Here is a 26,884-nt window from a genome sequence, read left to right as displayed (position 1 = left end):
AGTGTAACAACGATTGTGAGGATGGCACATTATGTGTAATTGGTGAGGCTCTGAAGAGTAGCTACAATAAGATACTAATGAAAAGAGTAAGTACTGAAGTCTAAGCCAATTGTTCTCACCTGGGTCTCATCCCAAGCCAGTTAAATTACAGTCTTTGGGAGACAGATGTTGGAACTAGAAGTCTAGAAAGTCCCTTAGGTGATTCCAATATGCAACAGAAACAGGGGCACTGAAAAGACTTGTGGCCCAAATGAGGGGGTCAACCCTCCTCCAGGGAACAAAGGCAATATCAGCAAACAGGAATGGTTGAATTGGTTACAACAATCCTAACTACTAAGAATGGGGGAAAAAATACAACAATGCCTTTCCACAATTTCTATGATCCTTCTATGATTTTCTTTCACCTAAAAATTCCAAGCTTTCCTCCAGTATGGCAGGCAGATCTGGGGCATTCCTACTCCCCTGTCCACCTGTATATAATAACTGCCTTGCTCTTTGCTGAGTTCTGTCACTGAGTATAGGCTGTGTCTGAGACAGGTGACTGAAAACCCCATTGCAGCTATATACCTTGCAGAAGCTGATCTGTGTAGTTATGATGATAAACTCCTTATTATGGAGTGAATTGTGTTGCCCAAAAAGACATATGGTAATACTAACTGCTGAGCCTGTAAATATAACCCTATTTGGAAATAGCGATTTTATTTTGCTATGTTACTGAGGTCATAACCAAGTAGGGTGGGTCCTAAACCTAGTCGCTTCTAGGTGGTATTTTATTTAAAAAAAAAAAAAGCAGAATAGACACAAGGAGAACAGACCATGTAAAGATCTGTCTACAAGCCAAAAAACCAAAAAGCAAACCCACTGTCATCTAGTTGATTTCAACACTAGCCACCCTGCATAGGGTTTTCAAGACTGGAAATCTTTATGGGAGGAGGCAGCTTCATCTGCAGTCCAGCGCTTATCCTACAGATCCACCAGCCACAGAAAATACTATTAATGTCTAGAAACTGAAGAGGCACAGAAAGTTGTTCCCCTAGAGCAGGGGTGTTGTTGTTAAGTGCCGTTGAGTTGGCTCCGACTCATAGCAACCTGTATAGGGATTTTGAGGACTTGCCAGTGAGGTTGAACTGCCAACCTTGTGGTTCAAACAGACCTTGCAGTCCAGTGTGTTAACTCACAGTGCCATACCAGGACTCCAGAGCAGGGGTACAGGGGTGCAGAATCTTTTTTCTGCCAAAATTTGTAACATCATTCACAGGCCATACAAAATTATCGATTTAAAAATTAGTCTGCTGTATTTGGTCAAACATTTAATTAACTCATCCCTAATGATGGCTGGAGTCCTGGTGTGGCACTGTGAGTTATTGTGCCAGACTGCAAAGTCATTTGAACTGCACGGTTGGCAGTTCAAGCTCACCAGCTGCTCCTCGGAAACCCTATAGAGGGTTGTTATGGGTTGGAACTGACTTGACGGCACTTAACAACAACAATATGATGGCTGAAACTGTGGTTGCATTGGCAGAGCCAAATCAAATGATTTTGAGGGCCTTATAAGGCATGTCACTATGGGTCGTAATTGACTTGACAGCACTTAACAACAACAATAATAAGGCACGTGGGCCAGATGTTCCCTACCCCGGCCCGAGAGAGAGAAAGAAAAAGAGAGAGCACCTAGCCCTGCCAACATCCTGAGTTCAGACTTTTGGCCTCCAAAATTGAGACAGGACATTCTTGATTTTTAAAGCCACTCACTTGTGGCATTTGTGTTATGAAGAGTACTAGTAAACTAAAGCACTCCTAGATGTTAAGACACACTAGAAGCAAAAATTACAGGAAATTTTAGGGCACATATTAAGTTAAGCTATTATATGCATTATTAATTTGAGGGTATTTTATAACTCTTTTTTATTAGGAACAGTTACCTACATAACTTAAGTATATTAGAACAGGAGCATAATAGACCCCCAGTCTAGTTACCGAAGCACAGATAGGTGCCTTGTACTGGCAAACATGCATAAACACACATATTCTAGAGAATGACATAGTAAAATTTGAATGTATAAGAATCCTATATTATAAATATGCAAAACTCCAAAGTACCTTTGAAATCATCTACTCTAAATCCCTCATTTCAGAGATAAGGAAACTGAAGCTTAAAATGGTTGCACTTCCCAATGTCACATAGTTGGATTATTTTAATCCATTATACTTGCCATTCCATAATGTAACTGTGCAAACTTAAAATATTTAAGTGGTTTTTCAGTTCATTTTGGTCCTTCTGCACTTAACAAAGAGACCAACTAGATTGAATGTATCCCCCTAAACTTCCGATGTTCCTGTAATAGTCATATGCCAGGATGAAGTCTCTGATGTTTGCTGAGAGCAGACTGATATCTAAACGCTTTTCCACAATCATCACATCCAAAAGGCTTCTCTCCTGAATGAATTCTCAGATGCTGAGTTAGGTATGTGCTCTGGCTGAAAGTTTTCCTGCATTCATTACAGTTATAAGGTTTCTCTCCAGTATGAGTATTCTGATGTTCAGTGAGATGAGTAATCCGACTAAATGCTTTGTCACATTTATTGCACTTATAGGGCTTCTCTCCAGTGTGAATTTGTTGATGCTGAGTCAGATGTGAGCTTTGGCTAAAAGCCTTATCACATGTATTACGCTGATAGGGTTTTTCTTCTGTGTGAGTTTTTTGATGTTGAGCAAGAGATGAGCAATGACGAAAGGCTTTTCCACACTCAGTACATTCATACGGCTTTGCTCCTGTATGAATTCTCTTATGCTGTGTAAGGTGTATGTTCTGGTTGAAGGCTCTCCCACATTCATTACATTTGTAAGGTCTTTCTCCAGTATGTATTTTCCTGTGTTGAATAAGGGATGAGCCATAACTGAAGGTTTTCCCACATTCATGACACTGATAGGGTTTCTCTCCAGTATGAATTCTCTCATGTTTAGCAAGAGATGAACTCCGAATAAAGGCTTTTCCACATACCTTACATTCATAGGCTTTCTCTTGGGTATGAGTTTTCTGGTGTTGATTTAGGTTTGAGAGATAACTGAAAGCCTTTCCACATTCATTGCACTCAAAGGGCTTTTCTCTGGTGTGAATTCTCCGATGTTGAGTAAGGGATGAGCAGTAACTGAAGGCCTTCCCACATTCATTGCATTTGTAAGGTTTTTCTCCAGTATGAATTTTCAGATGCTGAGCAAGGGATGACCAGTAACTAAAGGACTTTCCACATTCAGCACAATCATAGGGTTTCTCCCCAGTATGTGTTTTCTGGTGTTGGGTGAGGTTTGAGTGCTGGCTGAAGGCTTTCCCACATTCATTGCATTCATAGGGTTTTTCACCAGTATGAATCATATGATGTCGGATAAATGTTGAGGGTCCATTGAAGGCCTTCCCACATTCATTACATTTATAAGTTTTCTCTCCAGTGTGGATTTTTTGATGCTGAGTGAGGTGTGTGCTCCTGGTGAAAGTTTTATCACATTCATCACATTTAAAAGGCTTTTCTCCTGTATGAATTTTCTGATGTTCCATAAAGTGGCCTCTCTGGCTAAATGCTTTTCCACAATCATTACAAGTATATGGTTTCTCACCAGTATGAATTCTCTGGTGCTGGACAAGATGGGTCCTCTGACTAAATGATTTTCCACATTCATCACATTTATAGGGCTTTTCTCCAGTGTGAATTCTTTGATGCTGAGTAAGAGATGGTGCCTCAATGAAGCCTTTTCCACATTGATCACACTTATATGGTTTCTCTCCAGTATGAATTCTTTGATGGTTTATAAGGTTTTCACTTCGGCTGAAGGCCTTTTCACATTCATTACATTTGTAGGGTTTTTCTCCAGTATGTGTTCTCTGATGGCGAATTAGAGCGGAGCAATAATTAAAAGCTTTCCCACATTCATTACACTTACAAGATTGCTCTCTTTTAATTGAGTTTAAATTCTGTTTCACACCGGTTTTCTGTTCCTTACATTTAGGAGAGGTGTCTTCTGAAGATCTTTCTTGATGTGTTACAAAGTTTGAACTCATATTGGTGCTTTTCTTATAGTCATTATTTATAGACACTGTCTTTTCAGTGGTTTTTATCTCTTTTGGCAGTGTCTGTTGGTTTGTCTGCAGCCTATCTAGACTGCCTTCAGATTTACAAGTTCCTAAGAAGTTAGAAATCCCATGATCATCCCTTTTGAGTTTTTCCAGTATTGCTGATGGAGATGGTTTTTCTTCAGAAATGTCTAGCTCTGAGACTGACACATTATTTTCAGGCCTTGTCTTCCAGTCTGAAAGAAAAAGAAAAAAACCAGTATTATCCAAATAGAGAGAGAGAGAGAAAACTAAACTAAACTAAAAAACTGCTATTCTGGGAATAATCTAATAAGACTAAAAATAGAGCCCTCAAGAAATTCTGGGGTTTTTCAATTATAGTCTTATGATTTAGAAGGAAGTTAAGGTAAGGAAATAAAACATAAAATAGCAAGAGACTATCTAGTTCAATTCCACAGACAATCTCCGAGAACTAGTAAAAGAACTCCATTTAAGATACAAGCTACTTTCAAAAGTGGCCATAGAATCGGCCAAGAAGAGATGCAGATGAACTGAATCTAAAGAAGGCATACTGAAGTGGGATTCACTGGTAGTGAAGACTAAAACAAAAGCCCAAGAACCACAATTTAAACACAGGACAAACTGGAAAGATCTGGCTAATTCCTGAGATTTTTAAGCATAAAATAATGAAAGAATATAATAGAAATGGGAAATTTGTAAACAATAGAAGAAATAATTTAAGAGGAATAAGATAGGAAGTTCAAGTCTAGCTAGTCTTTTGAGAATAAGGAGAAGAAATGAAGGACTGGTCTAGAGTAGGTTTTGCTAGAGTGGAAGATACCAAAATTAGGAGATTATTCAAAATGCCCAAATGTAAGATAAGAAATATTAGCTCAACTCAAAAGAGGGAACAAATCCTTATAGGAAGAATCATTCCCACCCCCTCCACACACAGAGTAGACAGGGATGGGCAACTTGGACATTGGCTACCCAAAATGGGGGGCAGGGGGCTACAAAGGCAAGAAGTGACTGGCTTACAAGCTTTCAAGAGGGAACCTAGATCCAGAGGGCCTGGAGGAAAGTAGAATCTCCAGTGAGTAGTATTCAATCTGTCTAGGCGGGGCTGATGCAATGAAATGCAGACGGGTCTCTTGTGATACAATAGTGAATAATTGTTATCAGGACTGATTGTGAGTGTTGGAAATGTAAAGGTAGACATTTTATAGCAAGGAGGGGAATGATTAACTTTTCCGTCTAGGAGTGGAGGTCCCTAGGACCATCAAGGGAGAAGAGCAGAGAGCGGGACCCTACCCAGAGAAGCAGTGATGCCTGAAATGGATGGAGATGATGACGTGGAGCGATGGAGCAGCTGGAGACTTTAGATCCAGAGAGGGAGAGCAACTGTGTGCTGAAGATCTGGGGGGTACGGGGGGAGGGATGCATGGAGGGGATTGTAACCATGGCAATGAGATGATATACAATAGAATGAATGTAAAATTAATGTTCTCCCATGTAAACTATCACATAGTTCACAATAAAACATTTAAGAAAAAATAAAAAAGAAATATTAGCTCAAAACAGTAAGAAAAAGGATAGCTTAAAGCAAAGGAACATGTGTAAGAAAACAGAGGTAGAGGGAAAATCTTTGAGGCTATTTACAGCAATGAGATGAATAAAATATACTAATGAAAAAAACAAAAACAAAACAGTGTATCAGAAAATAAACAAAAGATCAGAAGAGTCAACAATAAAAGGAAAGCACATAACACAAATAGATTTTGCCCCAAACCAAAGAAATGTCAACTAAAAGAAGCAAGGTATACAATCCTGGCAAACTCAGTAAAGAATAAATACTGCAGTTAAAATAGCATTTCCTTGGTTCCACTGATACAGAAGAGTATACCAAACCCTAGAGAACCCTGAGTCTCCCCCATGCAGCCAGCCTAGTAACTATTATTTCATGCGTGGGGCAGAGACTCAAAGATACCTACAATTCCTCCTACACCAGGTATCATATTGTGCAAGGTGTACATAAACATATGCAGCTTCATAACAGCAAAAAATTTCCAGCAGAGACAAGAAGATCAACGTAATGTGACTTTTAGAAATAACCAAAAAGATCTATATAAGAAATGTGTATGCTTTCACCAACAGGAATGACACTAAGAAAAATAAGTTTCTACCATAAGAAGTAACTCCTGGAGATACCTTACAGAGAAGGAGATAGAGATCAAAGAGTCTGATGTTCTCAAAGGAGATAAGTGTGCAAGCGGTTCATCTTCCACTTTGTTTATTGCCTTGAGTTTCAGTTCAAGGCATTAAAAATATACAACAGATTGTGACTGATGTAATTCACCCTGTTGTATCCTCCACGTAATTGCCAGTAGAATTTCCGGAATATCAGCAGTGAAGCAAATAATGAAAGTCTGGAGAAGGCTTCAGAAAGCCAGACTAAGCAGAACCATGCCTACAGCAGAACGCAATTCCTACCTCTTGAGATGCAAAGTCTATAGGCACTGACCATATTATTCATACATACCTGTGTAAGGAGAAGTAATCAAGGGTGCTAATGACCAGGTTGTAGGAGAATAAGGTAAACAAAATAGACCAATGTAACAAAATATTTATCAGGGTTTATGGATCACAATTTTGCAGAGACTATACCACCAAGGCAGTGGTTGTTGTTAAGTGCCGTCAAGTTGCTTCAACCAACCCTGTACAGGGTTTCCAAGGAGCAGCTGATGGGTAAGAGAGAATAAAGAGGATGATAAGGAAAATGCTGAAGACAAGGCCTAGCGTGACTGGCCACCTCAGTGTAGGTACTGCCAGGCTTTAATTATCCATAAGTTGTTAAGTGCCATGGAGATGGTTTCAACTCATAGTGACAGATGGTTCCAACTCATAGTAACTCTGTATAGTGTTTCTGAGGAGCAGCTGGTGAGTTTGAACCACCTACTTTACGATTCAAACAGACTTTATGGTCTAGTGCATTATCCTGCAGTGCCATACCAGGACCATATGTTGTTGTTCAGTGCCATGGAGATGGTTCCAACTCATAGTAACCCTGTATAGGGGTTCTGAGGAGTGGCTGGTAAGTTTAAACTACTGGCTTGGTGGTTCAAGCCAAACTTGCAGTCGAGTGCTTATCCTACAGTGTCACACCAGGACTCCAGGACCATATATTGTTGTCATTGTTAAGGGACATTGAGTCGATTCTGACCCATAACAGCCCTTCATAGGATGCCCAAGGGGTGACTGGTGAACTTCAACCACCGACCTTGTGGTTTAAACTGGCTTTTCAGTCCAGTGCATTAGCCCACAGCACCACAACAGGGCTCCCAGTACCATATAGATACCTACAGAACTGTAAACTATTGTTACCTACACAAAAGCTATCAATCCACTAACTAAGAGTAAATCTGCTCAGAATGTGCTCAAGAGGAAAGAACCAAGGGCTGGTTTCCTAAGGCTACCATCATCATTTTTAGTTATACAAAGACAATAATATTAACAATACAAGAATATACAAAAGAATAGAGTTAAATACCAAATATGCTTTCCTTTTGCCCACTGACTATATAATTGAAACTATTCAAATTATCTATTCAACATAGGGCTTTCATTATTTTTACCTAAATAAAGTTTTTGGTAAGGACTAAACATTTTGTAAAAACCTGGGTTTTCTCTATGCACATTGAAATGTTTTTAAATTGTTTTCTATCTTGTCAAGTTAGGATTTTTTTAAAACTTATCATTTGCAATACAAATTGACAACTTGATTTTTCTAGAATTCAACAAACTGTAAACACCAGTTAATAAAACTCTTATTACAAAAGCAATAGTTATTGTTGTTGTTATTGTTCAGTGCTGTCAAGTTGGTTCCGACTCATAACGACCCTGAATCGGATTTCCAAGGAGTGTCTGGTAGGTTTGAACCACCAACATTGTGGTTAGCAGTCCAGTACTTATCCTACAGCACCACACCAAGACTCCACAAAAGTAATTAGAGTCTCCAAATTGTATTCCATGTAACCATCTTCTAGGGGAAATTTTTAAAGATATGGTATGAAAAAAAAAAAAGGATAAACGAGTCATGGTCAAAGAATTAGAAAAAAAGAGATGCTGCATTCTACGCGATCCTCTTAGAAACTGCCTAGAAATAATCAAATTCAGCATTTCCCAAATTTGACCCTGGCACACTTCTCCACACCCCATATCAGCTCCATAAAAAGAGTCCCCCTCTTCCCTTATCAATACCCAAGGTGGTGTAGTAGTTAAGTGCTCAGGTGCTAATGAAAAGGTCTAAACCTGCCAGCCTCTCTGTGGGAGAAAGTCTGCTTTCATAAAGATTTACAGTCTTGAAAACACACCATGGGGCAGATCTACAGTGTCTTCATGAATCAGAATCGACTCCATGAGCACAGGTTTCTCCCCCTATTAACTCTGGACAGGTATCCCTCAGACAGCAACTGGTGGTGGTGGTGGTGGTGGTGTGCTGTGGAGTCAATTCCGACTCATAGCGACCCTGTTTAGGGTTTGCGAGGCTGTAAATCTTTACAGGAACAGAAAGCCTCATCTTTCTCCCACGGAACAGCTGGTGGTTTCGAACTGCTGACCTTGAAGTTAGCAGCCTGATTCATAACCACTACACTACCAGCCAGCACTCCTTGACAGCAACTAGATTGTGCAATTTTCCAAGGTCACATCCTTAATGAGGTCTGTCCATACAGTTTGGGGTCTTATGGTTTAGACTAAAGTTATTCATAACTTTCGAGGATAGTCTGATGAGATGATAGGCTCAGAATCTACACACTGAGATTAATAAAGGAATAGGTAATAAAGAAACAAGGCTGCAGGTATGCAACTCACTTTTGTTGAGTTTGGTTGGGAAAGCAGGGAAAGACTGGATGGTGGCTATAAAGATGAACTGTGTTGCGCAAACACTATATTAGGAAATGTAAGTTAGCTAGGGAGCTCTAGTAGTGTAGTGGTTATGAGTCGGGCTGCTAATCTCAAGGTCAGCAGTTAGAAACTACCAGTTGTTCCACCGTAGAAAGATGAGGCTTTCTGCTCCTATGAAGATTTGCAGCCTCGAAAACCCTATTTAGAGTCACTACGAGTTGGAACCAACTCATATAACCACCACCGCCAGGGATATAGCCTGCAGATCCCAAAGAAATAGCTGAAAGGGCAGAAGGTGAGGCAATAATTATGAGATCAAGGTCCCCAAAGAAGTGGAAGAAATGGAATCCAGAGTGCAGGCTGAGAGGTTGGCTTTAGGAAAAAAGAGAAAGGACATTTCCTTGGATGTTGTTTGTTGTTAAGTGCCGTCGAGGAGGTTATGACTCATAGCAACCCTGTATAGGGTTTCCAAGGAGTGGCTGGTGAGTCCGAACCACTGACCTTGTGGTTCAAACTGACCTGTGGTCCAGTGCATTATCTTGCAGTACCATACCAAGACTTCTTAAAGGTGGGAATATAAAATAGAATATATATTTGGATAATTTGTGATATGACAAAAGATAAGAGATTCTAGAATGAATGATTCCCCACTTCCCCATAGGAGATACTTTAAACACACTTTGAAGCAAATACATCTACATTTCAGACAAGAATTCCTCTCTTATGAGATTGGTGGTTAGTGTTAAAGACACTCATTTGTTGGGTTTCCATGACTTACCTCCAAAAGGAACACCTGGTTCCACCATCCATGGCTCTGTCCCTTGCTCTAACTGGGAAATCACATCAGGTTTAGAAACTTGAAGTCCTGCTCATGAGAAGAAAAAAAAAAAAAAACTTGTCTGTAATAATGGAAAAGTATCATATCAGAATTAAGTCTTACCACTTTGTTTTTAGAGGAGAGGAGAAGTGGGACAAACCTGACAAGAGTGGATACCTTATCAGGCTTGTCATTGTTGTTCAGTGCCATCGAGTCGGTTCCAACTCATAATGACCCTGTATATGGTTTCTGAGGAGCAGTTGGTGAGCTTGAATCACTGACCTTGCAGTACAGCACATTAACCCATGCACTTAAATGTTACTAATTCCCAGAAAACTGATCTGAGAAAAATTATTAGTTTGTTTGCTTCTCTACTTGTTAATAGAATAGAAACCTTTTCAGACCTTTTGGAACTTAGGAATCTCTGGTTCCTACCCAGCCACCAAAACAAAACTCATTTAAGCACAAGAGCGAACCCAACTTACTTCCAGATATTAACTTAAAAGTCGTTTTTACCTATAGAGACCAGGTGTGTATAATTTTCCAGTGTTACGTCTCTGAACAGATCTCTCTGCACAGGATCCAGTTGTTTCCATTCTTCCCAGGTAAAATCCACAATCACATCCTTGAAAGTCACTGATTCCTGAAATATCAAAATATATCTCTGTTTAGTCATAAAGCATTTACCTGGAAATGACAGAAAATTAGCAATACTGATAGAAGTAAGGACAGGCTATGTGTTTGTTGTTAAGTGCTGTTGAGTTGGTTCTGACTCATAATGACCCTATATAAGGTTTCCAAGGAGCACCTGGTGAGTATGAACTGCAGACCTTGTGGTTCACACTGATCTTGTGGTTCAGTGCTTTGTCCTACAGTGCCACACCAGAACTCCATAAAAGTAAAAAGGACAGAGCATAGGCTATCAGGAAAGTGATTCTGACATTTTCTCCTCTATAATATGAATATAAAAACAGTAATCCATTTTGTTATTGTAAGAATCAAATAAGAGCTGTTCAATGTGAAAATCTTCATTTAGGTTGCAGTCATGTGGGCTACTGTTATTAATCATCATCATCATCTCTGTTTCAAGATATATCAACTAAAACAATGAGACAGTCATAAAGTCAGAAATAGAAATACCCTATGACCCAGCAATCCCTCTACTTGGTATATATCCACAAGAAATATGAGCCAGGTCATGAGCAGATATGTGCACACCAAAGCCTGTCACACCACTATTCACAATAGCAAAAAAAACTTGGAGACAGACTAAGTGCCCATCAATGGAAGAATGGACAAACAAACTTTGGTACATATACACAAAGGAATACTATGCAACCTTGAAGAACAATGACAAATCTGCAAAGCACCTCACAACATAGATGAACCTTGAGGGCATTATGTTGAGTGAAATTAGTCAAGTACAAAGGGCGAATATTGTATGAGACCATTATTGTAAAAGCTTACTAAAAGGTTCCATACTAAAAGAAACATTCTTTGATAATTACCAGGGGCAGGAAGGAGGGGAGAGTAATCCACTGTCTAGAAGATAAATACATTAGCTTGGGTGACAAGGAGGGCAATATACAAGAAGGAAGATTAATACTAAAATCTCAGAAATGGACAACACATTGAAAGAGCAAAGGAGTAGATGTAAAGCAATGGAAACCAAATTAGTGAGGTTGAAGAGAAATCTCTCAATACTAGAATGCTAGAAAAACAATCAGAAAAAAAAAAGACTTTAAAAACCTGAAGAAATCCTAAAAAATTTTGGAGACAACATGAAGGGAAGAATTTATAGGTGACTGAAATTCCAGAACAAGAATAGACAAGCACAGAGAAAATTGTTGAAGAGTTACTGGAAAAAAATTTCCTAGCATCATGAAAGATGAGAAAGATGCAAGATGCCGAACAAACCCCAAACAGATAGTTCCCAAAAGAATGCATCAAAAGAATGGAGGAGTGGAAGGAATACAGAGTCACTGTACCAAAAATAACTGATCAAGACTCAACCATTTCAGTAGGCAGTATATGATCACTATCTGATGATACTGATAGAAGAAGGCCAAGCTGCACTGAAGGCATTCGCAAAAGACAAGGTTCCAGGAACTGATAAAAAACCAACTGAAATGTTTCAACAAGTTGGTGCAGTGCTGGAGGTGGTCACTCATCTGTGTCAAGGAATTTGGAAGACAGCTACATGGCCAACCAATTGTATAAGATTCATATATGTGCTCATACAATGAAACGTGGAAATCATTGAATAATTATCATTAAATCCCAGTGCCAGTAAAATTTTGTTGAAGACATATTTTAAAATTATTATAGCAGTATAATAATACGGAGCTGCCCGAAATTCAAACCAGATTCGGAAGATGATGTGGAACAAGGGGTATCACTGCTGACATAAGATGGATTTTGGCTGAAAGTAGAGAATATCAGAAAGATGTTTACTTGTATTTTACTGACTATGCAAAGATATTTGACTGTGAGGATCATAACAAACTGTGGATAACATTGTGAAAAATGGGTAATCCAGAACACTTAAATTGTGTTCATGAGGAACCTGTATATATAGAACAACAGGCAGTCGTTCTGCTGTTGGCAGAACAGGGATACTGAATGGCTTAAAATCAGGAATCCTTTCACCATACTTATTCAATCTCTATGCTGAGCAAAAGTAATCTGAGAAGCTAAATTACATAAAGAAGAATGTGAAATCAGGATTGGAGGAAGACTATTAACAAGATGCAGATGGCACAATCTTGCTTGCTGAAAGTGAAGATAACTTGAAATACTGATGAAGATCAAAGACTACAGCCTTCAGTATGGATTACACCTCAATGTAAAGAAAACAGATTCTCACATCTGGACCAATAACTAACATCATGATAAGCAGAGAGAAGACGGAAGTTGTCAAAGGCTTCATTTTCCTTGACTCTACAATCAGTACTCATGGATGTTAACAGTCAAGAAATCAAATGATATGAAGTGAGGGGTTAGGCACAAGAACATTCAAACTTGCAGATAGTACCCATTGACCTATTCTCGATGACTTGATAATCAGAACTCGACTAGAGGAAAATAAAAAACAAAACAAAACAATTTTTGATAAAGGAAACAAGGGTAAATTGCTACAATTTGATGAACTTAACCTATACTCATATAGGTAGTAACTCTAAATACCAACAGAGAGTGAAGTAGTCTTCACATCAAGTATCAATGCTATCCCCTTTGTACACAGGGTAGATAGGGATGGGCAACTTAGATATTGGCTACCTAAAATAAGGGGGCGATGGAGGCATGAAGTGACTGGCTTACAAGGTTTTAAGAGGGAGTTTAGATTAAGAAGAATGTGTGGGGGAATAAAAAGTCTCCACTGAATAGTTTTCATCTTGTCTAGCTGGGTCTGGTTAAAAGAGATGGGGATAAGATTCTTCTGATTCAATAGTGAGTAATAGTTATCATGACTAATTGCAACAGTCACAATTGTAAAGGTAGAAGTTTTGTATTAAAAACAGGGGAGCAGTTATCTTACAGTCCAGAAACAGAGGACCCTAGGACCATCAAGAGAGAAGAGCACAAGCAGAATGCGAGACCTTATCCAGAGAAGCAGCAACATCAGATATGGCGGCAGAGACAGGGACACGGAGAGAGGGAATAGCTGAGGACTCTAGATTCATGGGAAGTGAGGGACTGAGGTGGCCAGGAGGCAGACTTGTAGAATGTGCCCTTTGGTGGTATAAATTATGATCTATGCCTAAGTGTCAAAAAAAAAAAAAAGAGCTAAAGTGAATAGAGAGAAATACTGTTATCTGATGGTACATGAAGGGAATTATAATCATTGTAATGAAACAAGGTATATGATTTGTTGAATGTAAAACTGAGGATCTGCCCTGTAAACTTTCATTCAATTCAAAATAAAAACTTTAAAAAAACAAAGAAATCAAATGACGTATTGTATCAGGCAAATCTGCTGCTAAAGACCCCTTTGAAATATTAAAGAGCAAATAAGCCTTGTTGTTTTCAATTGCCTCTATTCATGTGAATGTTGAACAATGACTAAGGAAGGAAGACTATAGAAGAGCTAAGGAGCTCTGGTAGTGTAGTGGTTATGAGTCGGACTGCTAACCTCAAGGTCAGCAGTTTGAAACTACCAGCTGGTTCACAGGAGAAAGATGAGGCTTTCTGCTTCCATAATGATTTACAGTCTCGGAGATACTATACAGCGTTGTTATGAGTCAGAACCGACTCCACAGCACACCACCACCACACAGAAGAAATTGATGTTCGCAAAGAATATTGGAAGTAGCATGGACTTCCAGAAGAGAAAACAAATCTGTCTTGGAAGAAGTACAGCCAGAATACTCCTTGGAAGCCAGGATGGTGTCTCTAGTACTTTGGACATGTTTTTAGGAGGGTCTAGTCCATAGAGAAGGACATTATGCTTGGTAAAGTTGAGGGTCAGTGAAAAAGAGGAAGACTCCCATTAAAATGGATTTACACAGTGACAGTAACAATAGGCTCAAACATAAAATTGTGAGGATGGTGCAGGACCAGGCATTGTTTCCTTCTGTTGTGCACAGAGTTGCTATGAGTCATAACTGACTAGACAGTACGCAAAACAACAACAACATGGACAAAAAAACTGAATGATGCAGGTAAAATCAAAAGAAGATTGAAGGAATACAAAGAATCACTGTACCAAAAAGAACTGGTTGAAGTTCAACCACTTCAAGAGGTAGTATATGATCAAGAACCAGCAGTATTGAAGGAAGAAGTCCGAGCTACACTGAAGGCCCTGGTTAACTGATTGGAAGAGATCCATATTTGTGCTCATTCCAAAGAAGGGTGAACCAATAGAATGTGGAGACTATCAAGCAATATATGAATATCACATGACATTTAAACTTTTGCAAAAGACATTCAAAAATGGTTGCAGCAATACATCAACAGGGAAGTACCAGAAATCTAAGCTAGATCCAGATGAGGATATGGGACGAGGGATAACAATACTGATGTCAGATGGATCTTGACTGAAAGTGGAATATACCAGCAAGATGTTGAGCTGTGTTTTATTAACTATGCAAAGGCTATGTGAATCATAATAAATTATGAATAACATTGAGAAGCATATGAATTCCCGAGCACTTAATTGTGCTAATGTGGAAGTCGTTCAAATAGAACAAAGGGATACTGTGTGGTTTAAAATCAAGAAAGGTGTGCATCATGGTTGTGGCCTTCACCATACCTATTCAATGTGGATGCTCAGCAAATAATCTGAGAAGCTGCATTACATGAAGAAAAATCTGGCATTAGAATTGAAGGGTTCATTAACAACCTGCAATATGGAGGCGATACAACCTTGCTTGCAAAGAAGACTCGAAGAACTTAATGATGATGATCAAACACCACAGCCTTTAGTATGGATTATAACTCAACATGAAGGGAAAAAAACCCTCGCAATTGGATAAATAAGCAACATCATGATAAAATCAGAAAATATTGAAGCTGCCAAGGATTTCATTTTACCTGGGTCCACAATCAATGCACACAGAATTGCTGTCGTTAAGTGCCGTCGAGTTGGTTCCGACTCATAGCGACCCTGTATAGAGTTTCTGAGGAGTAGCTGGTGAGCTTGAACCACTGACCTTGTGGTTCCAAAGCGACCTTCCAAAGTCCAGCACATTAACACACAGTGCCACACCAGGACTAGCACTCAGGAAATCAAACAAATTGTACAAATCTCCTACAAAATATGTCTTTAAAGTATTAGAAGGCAAAGATGCTACTTTGAGAACTAAGATGTACCTGACCCAAGTTAATAGTATTCTCAGTCACGTCAAATGCCTGTGAAAACTGGATAATGAATAAGGAAAACTGAAGAAATATTGATGTCTTTGAATTATGGCACTGGCAAAAAACACTGTACATAATATGGACTGCCAGAAGTACAAATAAATCTGTTTTGGAATAAGTACAACCAGAAGGCTCCTTAGAAGCAAGGATAGTAAGACTTTGTCTCACATACTTTGGACATATTATCAAGAAGGACCACTAGTTCCTGCAGAATGACATCTTGCTTGGTGAAGTACAGGGTGAGTGAAAAAGAAGAAGACCTTCAACAAGATGGACTGACACAGTGCCTGCAACAACGGGCTCAAACACAGAAATGATTGTGAGGATGGTGTAGGACTAGGCAGAGGGTCCAATTCATTCTATTGTATAGAGGGTCATTGTGCGTTGAAACTGACTCAATGGCACCTAACAACAATATCTGGAAGTAGATTACCAGGCCTTTCTTCCTAATTTGTCTTAGTCTGGAAGCTCTACTGAATCCTTTCCATCTAGGTTGTCCTACTGGCATTTCAAATACTGATGGCATAGTCCAGCATCACAACAACACACAAGCCACTGTAGTATGACAAGCTGACAGACATGTAATAGCACTTGAAGATTGTTGTTGTTGTGATGTGTTGTGGAGTTGGTTCCGATGCATAGCGACCCTGTACAGGGTTTCTGAGGCTGTAAATCTTTACGGGAGCAGAAAACCTCTTCTTTCTCCCGTGGAACAGACAGTGATAAATCAAATATGGATATTAAAATCGTAAACCAGTAACTAAAATAACCAAGTCATTACTAATAAACCAACAAAAGAGATAAGAGGGAATTTTAAATATTCACCTCAATATAAGAGTAGAAATTAGAAAAAAGGGAACAAAGACAATACAAATAGAAAATAGCAGGATGACTGATTTAAACTGAGACATATTAAAACCATGTTAAATTTTATTGGTCAAAGAGCCTAAGGAGTCCAGGTACCATTGTGTGTTATGAGTTGGTATGCTAACTGCAGGGTCCACAGTTTGAATCTACCAGTCATTCCTCAGGAGAAAGATGAGGCTTTCTGCTCCTGTAAAGATTTCCAGCCTTGGAAACCCTATGCAGGGTCACTATGAGTCAGAATTGACTTGATGGCACACCACCACCATCTCCACCACCAAACACCCCAGTTAAAGGTAGAGATTATCAGATTAGGCTTCTTAAAAAGGCAAAACCAAACTACATGTTGCCTATAAATTACTTTAAATCTAAAATCACAATTAAGTTGACATAAAAAAAGATGGGGAAAGATATACATTCTAACACTAATCAAAGATCAAAGTACACTACAGAGCAAACAATATCAGCCTAAATATAAAAGATCATTTTTCAATAATAAAGTGGTTAATTTATTAGAACGTAATAATCCTACATGTTTATAACAGAGCTACAAAACAAACAAGAACCAACAGAATAATGGAGCTTCAAAAGAAGCAAGAACCAATAAAACTGTAAACTGAAATGAATAAATCCATAATTACAGTTCAAGATTTTAATATTCCTCTTGTAAATATTTAGCAGCCCTGGTGGTGCGGAGGGTCAAGTAATAGCCTGCTAACCAAAGGGTTCATACCAAGCAGCTACTCCAGGGAAGAAAGATGAGGGGGTCTGATTCCGTCAAAGTTTATAGTCTCAGGAATCCTGTGGAGCAATTCTACTCTGTCCTATAGGGTTTCTGAGTTGAAGTGACTCAAAGTGGGTTTTCTTATAATAATTGATAAAAACAAGTAGACAGAAAATTAATAAACAGACTTGAACAACACTAACAGCCAACTTGACCTAATGGACACCTGTGATAGACAGAAGGGACGCCCAATAATGTTCATGTCCTATTCTTTAAACCTGCGAATATGCTCCTTAACAACAAAACCAAAACCAAACCACTACCATCAAGTCAATTCTGGCTCTTATAGTTAGGGTTTTCAAGACTGTAAATCTTTACAGGGCAGACAGGCTCATGTTTCTCCTGAGAAGCAGCTTGTGGGTTTCAAGCACTGACCTTGTGGTTGGCAGCCAAATGCTTAATCCACTATATCACCAGTGTACGGTACCTAACTTAAGACACAGTTGTTATAACAAATCATACTTAGGCAGTTCTTTTTTGTGTTGTTGCACCTCTTATTGTTAGTAAGGAGCACACGGTGGCTCCCATATGATAAGCATGGGTTGCTATGAGTCAGAACCAACTCCACGGCACTTAACAATAACAACAATATTGTGTGTAATATGCACTACAATACAATGTTGCAAAACATAATTTACTGATGCTATCATTCTCATTTCTTCATGCTTTCTTTTTCAATAACTTCATATGCATGTGAAAGCTGGAAAACGAATAAGGAAGACCGTAGAAGAATTGATGCTTTTGAGTTATGGTGTTGGAGGAGAATATTGAAAGTGCCATGGCTGCCAAAAGAACCAATAGATCCATTTTGGAAGAACAGCCAAAGTGCTCCTTGGAGGCCAAGATGGCCAAACTTCGTCTCTCATACTTTGGACATATTGTCAGGAGGGACCAGTCACTGGAGAAGGATATCATGTTTGTAAGGCGGAGTGTCAGAGAAAAAGAGGAAGATCCCCAACGAGATGGATTGGCCAAGTGGCAGCATTGATGGACTCAAGCATTGCAACAGTAGTGAAGTTGGCCCAGGATTGGGCAGTGATTCATTCTGCTGTGCATAAGGTCACTACAAGTTGGTATCGACTAACATGGCACCTTACAACAACAACAACAACAGTATCATTCTCATGCCACCCACCAAAGACAAATAAAGATTTGATTTACAAAGATATTGTAAAAGATGCCTGTACTCATTTCACCTTTCTTATATTTACCTGTTGTCTTGTTTAGCGGCAAATTTAGTCAATTCAAGTAAAGAATTCAGTTTTGTAATCTCTTTTGTTCTCCCATTACTGGGGCATGGCAAGTACCAAACAAGTGGTGAAATGTACTTCTTAGTTAAAGGCAGAATTAGAAAGGAGCTCAAATTAATTGCCAATATTTATTTTTAGACAAAATACTTCAAGGCAATTGAAGAATATACAACTCAACTCTGAAGAATAAAATGGCATTTCAAGAAATGACAACTTACCTGAAAAATGGCTGATGGGAGTAGAGGGGTTAGTCCTTCCTTATCTGTGTGTCTGCCTTGGAGAAGGGCAGATTCTGGAACGGACAGATCTAGAGGAAGAAGAAGCCACATGAACCTGGCTGACTTAGATGCTCCTAGCAATCTGTAAAATCTACTTAATTTTCTATTTGAAAATAACACAAACTATGCCATTTCTTTAACATTAAGTGAGGGAAAAGATCTCTGTCACATATAAAAAATGAAGAAATAAGCAGATTATTTCCCAAGAATCTTCATGGTGTTGGTGGTGATTAGTTATGTGCTGTAGAGTCAGTTCTGACCCATAAAGACCCTGAATAAGGTTTCTGAGGCTGAAAAATCCTTATTGGAGCAGAAAGCCTCATCTTTCTCCCATGGAACGGCTGGGAGTTTCGAACTGCTGACTTTGAGGTTAGCAGCCCGACTCATAACCACTACACTACCAGAGCTCACTGAGTCTTCATAGGCTCTATGAAAATGTGTTATGCAAGCAATTTAAATAAATATCACATTGATAAATACTAGGCACCCACCAGAATGGATAAAACTAAACTATCACGGTCAATACTAACTGCTGGCAAGAATGCAGAGGAATTGGAACTTTTGGATAGGCACACCTAGTTTCATTGCTCTTCGCTTTATTACGTACGCTCTGCAGATCAGGTATTTTTTGTGTGTGCTATTTACAAATTGAAGGTTTTACTGTGTTGAGCAAATCTAAAGTCTCCATTCTTCTAAGAGCACTGCTCATTTCATGTCACATTTTGCTAATTCTCACAATATTTCAAACTTTTTCACAATGCTATTATACACTATTTTGTTGTTAAGTGCTGTCAAGTCATGGAGACACTTTACAGGGTTTCCGAGAAGTGGCAGGTGTGTTTGAACTACCAACCTTATGGGTTAGCAGTACAACGATTAGCCAGCCTATTGCACACCAGGACTCCTAGTAGACCATAGCATAGTAAAAAACATAACTTTTATATTCACTGAGAAACCAGAAAATTCATGTACTTGTTTTATTGCAACATTAGCTTTAATGTGGTGGTCTAAAACAGAATCCACAATACCGCCAAGGCAGGCCTGTATATTGCTGTGGAGGTATAAATATATCAACCACTTAGGAAAACTGTGTGGAAGTATATATATCAAGCTAAACATATGCCTACCCTCTGACTCAGCAATTCTACTTCTGTGCATATACCCTCCGGAGCAGTCAATTACTTGATATGGCTCTTCTAGCTATATGCTGTTGCTGTTAAGTGCTGTGGAGTTGGTTCTGACTCATAGCAACCCTGCACAGGGTTTCTGAGGAGCAGCTGGTGGGTTTGAACTGACAGTTTCGTGGTTAGCAGCCCAGTGCTTATCCTACAGCACCACACCAAGAACTCAAGTGCCTGGGTTGTTGCTGTTGTTAAATGCCGTACAGTCAGTTCTGATTCATAGTGACCCTGTATAGGGTTTCCAAGAAGCGGCTGGTGAGCTTGAACCTCTGACCTTGCAGTTCAGCACATTAACCCACAGTGCCACAGGACTATGCAAATGTGAGGTGTTTGTGGACCATTAAGAGGATTGGATCACTTGTTAATATAAATAAGATACATGGCACCACTGTGGGGTGGGGTCATGCAAATAGTGTATGGAACTCTTAACGTCAGGATTGGTCAGTTTTGCCATCCCATTAGATTTCAAATGAGCCATATTAGAAACAGAGGTAGAGATCTCTCTACCATTAAGTAAGAAATAGGAGTGGAACATGTCCTTTGGACTTGAGAGCCCTATGCCAAATCTCATTGATCCAGGAGATGAAGAACTACGACACCAGAGAGGTGGCAGAAAAGTGGCAGCAACAGAACCAAGAGCATGAGACAGAGTGGTGAGCGTTCTGGTCCACAGAGGAAGAAAGTTAAGTGCCTTCTGACAGGAGATTTTCTTGCAGGGTGGGTATCTCCCAGGTATTTGTCTAGGGACTAGGTTTGCTGACCCACAGAGCTAGAGTTGAGCTCCTTCAGGCTTACTGGTGGAATAGAGTACCTTTTGGATATTTATCAGCAGAGCTAAGAGAACTTTGTTAACATTTATCCAAGCAGGGCAAAGGCCAAGGGGTTGCGTGGCTGAGAGACTGAGGGCCAGAGAGATACTGGCTGATAAGAGGCTGTCCTGATGGAAGAACTGTACTTCTGATTCTAAACTGTAACCTGTTACCTTTTCTAAACCTCATATTTGTGAGTATGATCTATAAGTTCTATTTAGCCATTGCAACAGATTATTAAGCCAGTAAAGAGGTAGAGAATGCCATGGGAGGGACAGCTAGTGTCAGAATTGGTAAAGAAGGTTGGAGGGTGAAGACACAGACCTTTGCCTAATCGGAAGCTACCTTAGTGTGTTGCTGACTTTGAATCTCATTCTCCCTTGTGAAGTTAGAGTTCAGACACTGCCCCTGTGTCACTTTTATACATCCATAGAAATGAGTGCTTAAATCCTCCAAAAGACTTGTACAAGAATGGTCATAACAAAACTGTCAGTACTATTCCAATACTGGAAACAACCTAAATGACCTTCAAAAGGAGACTGGATAAAGAAATTGGTATATTTTATATATGGAATACTACTCCACAATAAAAAGAAAAAGCTATTCATATACATACCAATATGGATTCATCTCATAAACATAATATTGAACAAAATAAGGCAGACACAAAAGAATATATATGACTCTATTTATATGAAATTCAAAAACAGACCAAATCAATCTATGATGATGTGTGGTGCAATGAATTACTTTACATGGCCTTTTTAGCCCGTCTTTGTAACTCCCACCAAATGACTGGGTGTAACTATGCAAATCAAGTGCTTGTGGCCCATCAAGAGGATTGGATAGCTTGTTAATAATGTAAACAAGGTGCATGGTACCTGTGTGGGGGTGAGACCCGCAAATAAGGTTTATAGAACCTTAATGAGGGGAATTGATCAGTTTTGTCATTCAACTGAGTTTAAAATGAGCCATCCCAGAGGCTGTGGGGAAGGGTGGGGAATCTCATTATCATCAAGAAGCCAGGAGCCAAGGATCCCTTCACTGAAAACAAGACCTAAGAGACTGAGAGAGCTATAATACTGGAGCCCAGAAATAGCAGTACAAAACTTAACAACAAACAAAAGAAAACTATATTTTGCTCTTTAGTTGGTCTAGTCATAGGGTACTGGTTGACTGGAAAGCCCAATTCTCAGATCAATTTCCCTGGTAATTAACAGCATAGAATTATGCAAGTCTTTTGTCCTCTCCAAGCTTCAATTCCCTCATCTTTAAAAAAACAAAACAAAAAAAACGTGGAGACAAATATTGGTAAATACAACTTTTAAAACTCTTCTGAGGAGATACTGACGGGAAAACTAAACTAGGTGTACAAATTTCTACAAACAAGTTGCTGTTCTGCCTCATAGAGAGCCTGTATAGGATTTCCAAGGAAAGGCTGGTGAGATTGAATCACTAACTTTGCTTTAGAATGACCTTGCAGTCCAGTGCTTATCCTACAGCCCCACAGCAGGACTTCACAAAGCAGGCAGGAGGAATTTATGGAAGCAGACTGTCACATACTTTTCCCCCAGGACATCTGGTAGGTTGAAATCACTGACCTTTCAGTTGCTAGTTGAACACTTAATCACTGTGCCACCAAGGCTCCTTGAAATTAGATATAAAACTAAAAAATTCAACCCACTAAAAGGTTCTGACTCACAGCATCCCTACATATGGTTTCCAAGACTATAAATCTTTCTTTTTCTCCCACAGAGTGGTTGGTGGATTTGAACTGCTGACCTTGTGGTTAGTAGTCCAGTGATTATATCATCACCAAGACTCCTCTGAATGAGAAAGCAGGAGCTGTGAAATAGAAGAAATATGATGTGGTAAGAGCTGCTTGGTAAAAATCAAAGGGGAGAGAAAAGGCCAAGAATGCTTGTTGTTATGTGCTATCGAGTCGATTCCAGCTCATAGTGACCCTGTATAAGGTTTCCAGGGAGCAGCTGGTGAATTTGAGCCACCCACCTTGCAGTTCAAACTGACCTTGTGGTCCAGTGCTTATCCTACAGCGCCACACCAGGACTCCTATGAACACAGAAATTCATATACCACTGAATGAGGTCGGGGCAATAAACCAAGTAAACTTACACCTGAACAAACAAAAGAAAACACAATTTTTAAAGTATTACTAAGGTTTATTGAGATGGAAATTGTAACTGGACTAAGGCCATTAAAATATATACCAGTTGTCATCAAGTGAACTCCAACTCATGGTGATCCCAGGTGTGGCAGAGTAGAACTGTGCTCTATAAGATTTTCAGTAGCTACATTTTTGGCAGTAGATCACCAGACCTTTCTTACAAGGCACTTCTGGGTTGACTCAAACCTCCAACCTTTTGGTTAGTAGTTGAGTACTTTAGCCTTTTGCACCACCCCAGGACTCTATTAAACTATAGAACTTAACAAACAAAAAAGCAAAAATTCCTTGGGGAACTTAAACAATAATAAGAAAAGCTGAATAAATAGAACTAGATAACAACTAGGTCACCTCAGGTGTTCTGGGTTGGATCATTAATGGGCAGTCTCTTTAGGATACTACCATTATGATGGGTCTACCATCACAACCACCAGTCTCTGTAGAACCAGTTCTGATTCATGGCAACACTACATGCGCATTATATGATTTTATTCCCAAAATTTCTATTCCAGAGGGATTTCAATGGCCTGGTATGGGTTTCATAACCAAGTCCTGCCTAAGAGAAGGCTGGGTATAAATTTCTTACAATAATCTCACAGAAACAGGTGGACTAACTGTAATTATTAGAGTGAAACTTGATGCAAATAATAGACAAACCAAAAAAAAAGGAGAAAAAAAAAAAAAAAACACAAAAAAAACAGCCCAACACTTGTTAAAATAGCATGTGGACACCAAACCTCATCTAACTTCACAAAAGGAGAAACAGAAAGAGAAAAAAAGATCCGCATCGGCCCAAAGCTGATTCCTTTTAGGTGGAAGCTGGACATATCTCCTATTTCTAACCTTTTTACCAGTTCTGATACCAGCAGTTCCTCCCAAGGTACTCTACTTCTCTGCTGAGCTCTATAATTTGTTGCAATAGCCACACAAGAACTCACGTGTCATACTCACAATTGTAGGGTTTGTTAGGGAAGAAAAAGGTTACAATTTGAGATCAAGATCAGGAGATGGGCATCAGGAAACATGTAGGCAAAGTCTCCCTTCTTCAGTACAGAAGAGCTCTCTCAGCAACTCTTGGCTGTGCAGGGCTCCTCGTGGCCCCCTGAGGACAGAATCCTCTCAGGCTCCTCAAGATAGGCTCCGCTAGGTCCCTTAAGACAGGCCTCCTCTATCAGATCTCAGCCCTCAGTCTGGCAAGGTAAGTGTTACAAGGCTTTTTTAGCTCTGCTGATAAATACCCAGAAGCATCCAGTCCACAAAGCCTGCTGCCTGAAGATGCTCTCTTACTCTGTGGGGTAGGAGTGCCATCTGGTGCTGGTTTCTTGGTTCTGCTGCTGCTGCTTCTCACCATCTTATACCATCTCCAGTATTAAAACTCTCGCTGGGATTCCAGGCCCAAACACACTCTGCTCCTGGCTTCTTTATGTTAACGAGCTTCCTCCTCCTCCCAGCCTCTGGGATGGCTCATTTTAAGCCTGCCTAGCTGGCAAAACTAACCAATTTCCTCATTAGGGTTCCAAACCCTTATTTGCATGGGTCCATAAGGAGCTCTGGTAGCAAAGTGGTTATGAATCAGGCTGCCAACCTCAAGGTCAACAGTTTGAAACAACAAGCAATTCCGTGGGAGAAAGATGAGGCATTCTCCTCCTGTAAAGATTTACAGCCTCGGAAACCCTGTGCAGGGTCACTATGAGTCAGAAGCGACTCCACGGTACTTAAAAACAACAACAATCCCTGTAAACAACAACAACAACAACAACAAAGGATATTATGCTAACAGGTTAACCCATACCTAAAGACTGTAAAGGCAATGCCAATGCAGAGGGAGGACACAGGGCTCTGTCTATACCCTGACTTGTTCAATGACATACAGGAAGAAATAGAAGGAATATTAATCAAATCTGCTAATGACATAAAGTTGGAAAGAAGAATTAAAGCACTAAATAACTAAATTAGGATGCAAAATTCTTACAGGCTGAAACACTTGGTCACAAAATTGAACAAGCATAAATGTGAAGTACTTATATTAAGGATAAAAATAAAACCATTACACAAGAATGGTATAAATCTAGTTTGGTGGTGGAGTTGTGCCATGGAGTTGGTTCTGACTCACAGTGACCCTGCATAGGGTTTCTGAGGCTGTAAATCTTTACAGGAGCAAAAAGCCTCATCTTTCTCTCATAGAATGGCTGGTAGTTTTGAACTGCTGACTGAGGTTAGCGGTCTGTCTCGTAACCATTATGCTACCAGAGCTCCTTAAATTTAGTTTACTGAAGTCTATATAAAAAGGATTTCATATAGTTTATAATACATTGTCACTGTGTTTTTAGAAACATGTACAATCTGACATTAAACAACAGAAGTGTAATCCCAACAGAAAAAAGTAGTACATTGTACTTTTGGGGATTTTTTCAAAGTATATCTAAAGAACCTAGTATATTTTAGACATTGCATTTTAAAAAGAATGCTGATGAGCAGGAAAGTTGTCAGAGAAGTCTAGATATCATATCAAATGAAGATGTATCAAAGAAAAAGAGGCTATTTTGCTTAGGAAAGAAATGAATTTGTGAGAAAGAACTTTAATTCAACTATGCCAAAGGCAGCTATGTGAGAAAAAGAGCAGAGGTCACTTTTGCTTTGGAGACAGAACTAAGATCAACAAAGAAGTTAAGAGAGGCAGGCAAGCACTTATCCAAATATGTTGTTGTTGTTGTTAGGTTCCGACTCATAGCGAGGTTCGCAGCCCTATGCATAACCACTACGCTACCAGAGCTCCAAATATAAGATATTGAAAAAGAAAGACAGCCAGGGAATAATAATAATCCCAAACCCACTGCTGACTAGTTTAGTTCAATGTCACATTCTTCAGGCAAAGGTGTGTGAAGAATACATCTGCCAAGGATATTTTTTAAATGGAGGGATAGCTACTAAGATTTTCTCTGAATGTAAGATCACCACTCTAATATTTCATAAACTGAAGCTATGTGGGGTTCACAGACATTTGGTATCATTGTTCCTTTTAATAAACTCTTCCTCCAAGTCTCTTTAAATAAGTGTCTCTCCCTATAATGTAATTCTGTTTCCTTTCTTTATTCTCTAAGCATATTGAATTCTCTTAGGTATTTCACCTCCCTCCCCCATGACCGCTCTCTTGACTCCATCACCTCCTTCCCCCACCCCCCCTCAGTCACTCCCACTACCTTCCATCTCAGGAGCTCATCTGTTCCTCTGGAACATAGGCAAGAGTTTCCCAGACAATGTCCCTCCAGCTGAGATCTTGGTCTGGGGCTCAGATGTTCACCTCTCCCTGCAAGGAGCCTTACATACGCTGAGGCTGGCTGCCCTAAAAAAAGAGTGGAATCAGCAACATCCGTCACACGATCATACTCAGAGTCTTGTAGAATGGCCAAGGGGTCCCTTACAAGAGAAGTGACCCGAAAGTACACCAAACAAGCATGTGGAGCTCCCATTGAACAAAAGTAGAGTAGACTTAAAAAAAAAAAAAAAGTAGAGTGGAGGTCAAGTAAGCAGGGTTAGCCAAGATCCCAAAAAAACACTGGTCTTCATTCTAGAGTCTGGCCAGGTCCAGCCTGGTCCCTTCGTGCACAACAGGGGACTCAAATCTCTGCGGGTTCGAATATAGGAAGACACACCTGTTGCGAGGAGGAAAAGCTGGAAGAAGGAGCAGAAGGGCGTGGCCTGGCTCCTGTCCTCACTCAAGAACCGAACAAAAGAACAAAGTCCTCCAAGGCATTAGGGCGGGCCCAGCAAAAGCTGAAGGAGGAGCGGGGCGTCCCAGTCTAGGGCCCTCTAGCCCTTTTTCTCTCTAGGGCCGCTAAACACTAAGCCCGAAGGGTGACGTTAGGCACCCAGAAGGCCAACGGTTGCCAT

At 39.7% G+C, this 26,884-nt stretch overlaps 1 protein-coding gene across 1 annotated transcript; it reads right to left on the bottom strand.

Moving 5' to 3' along the window:
• Nucleotides 1-2,345: 2,345 nt before the first annotated feature.
• On the bottom strand, nucleotides 2,346-26,884 carry ZNF184 (zinc finger protein 184). The gene is made up of 5 exons (XM_006872875.1): nucleotides 26,863-26,884; nucleotides 18,762-18,850; nucleotides 10,303-10,429; nucleotides 9,748-9,834; nucleotides 2,346-4,303 (listed from the first exon to the last, which is right to left on the bottom strand). Exons 1-5 carry the CDS (start codon nucleotides 26,882-26,884, stop codon nucleotides 2,346-2,348), a joined length of 2,283 nt encoding a protein of 760 aa, XP_006872937.1.

This window comes from Chrysochloris asiatica, unplaced genomic scaffold (assembly GCF_000296735.1).
Source record: "Chrysochloris asiatica unplaced genomic scaffold, ChrAsi1.0 scaffold00213, whole genome shotgun sequence".
Classification (NCBI taxonomy): domain Eukaryota; kingdom Metazoa; phylum Chordata; class Mammalia; order Afrosoricida; family Chrysochloridae; genus Chrysochloris; species Chrysochloris asiatica.
This window is presented reverse-complemented; position numbering and strand designations above follow the sequence as displayed.

Excerpts from the sequence above, each read along its gene's own strand:
- ZNF184 (XM_006872875.1), bottom strand. The coding sequence starts at position 26,884 with ATGGCAACCGTTGGCCTTCTGG. Across the intron at positions 10,430-18,761 it reads TCCCATCAGCCATTTTTCAG|GAATCAGTGACTTTCAAGGA; the intron begins GTAAGTTGTCAT and ends TTGATATTTCAG. Across the intron at positions 4,304-9,747 it reads ACCAGGTGTTCCTTTTGGAG|ACTGGAAGACAAGGCCTGAA; the intron begins GTAAGTCATGGA and ends TTTTTCTTTCAG.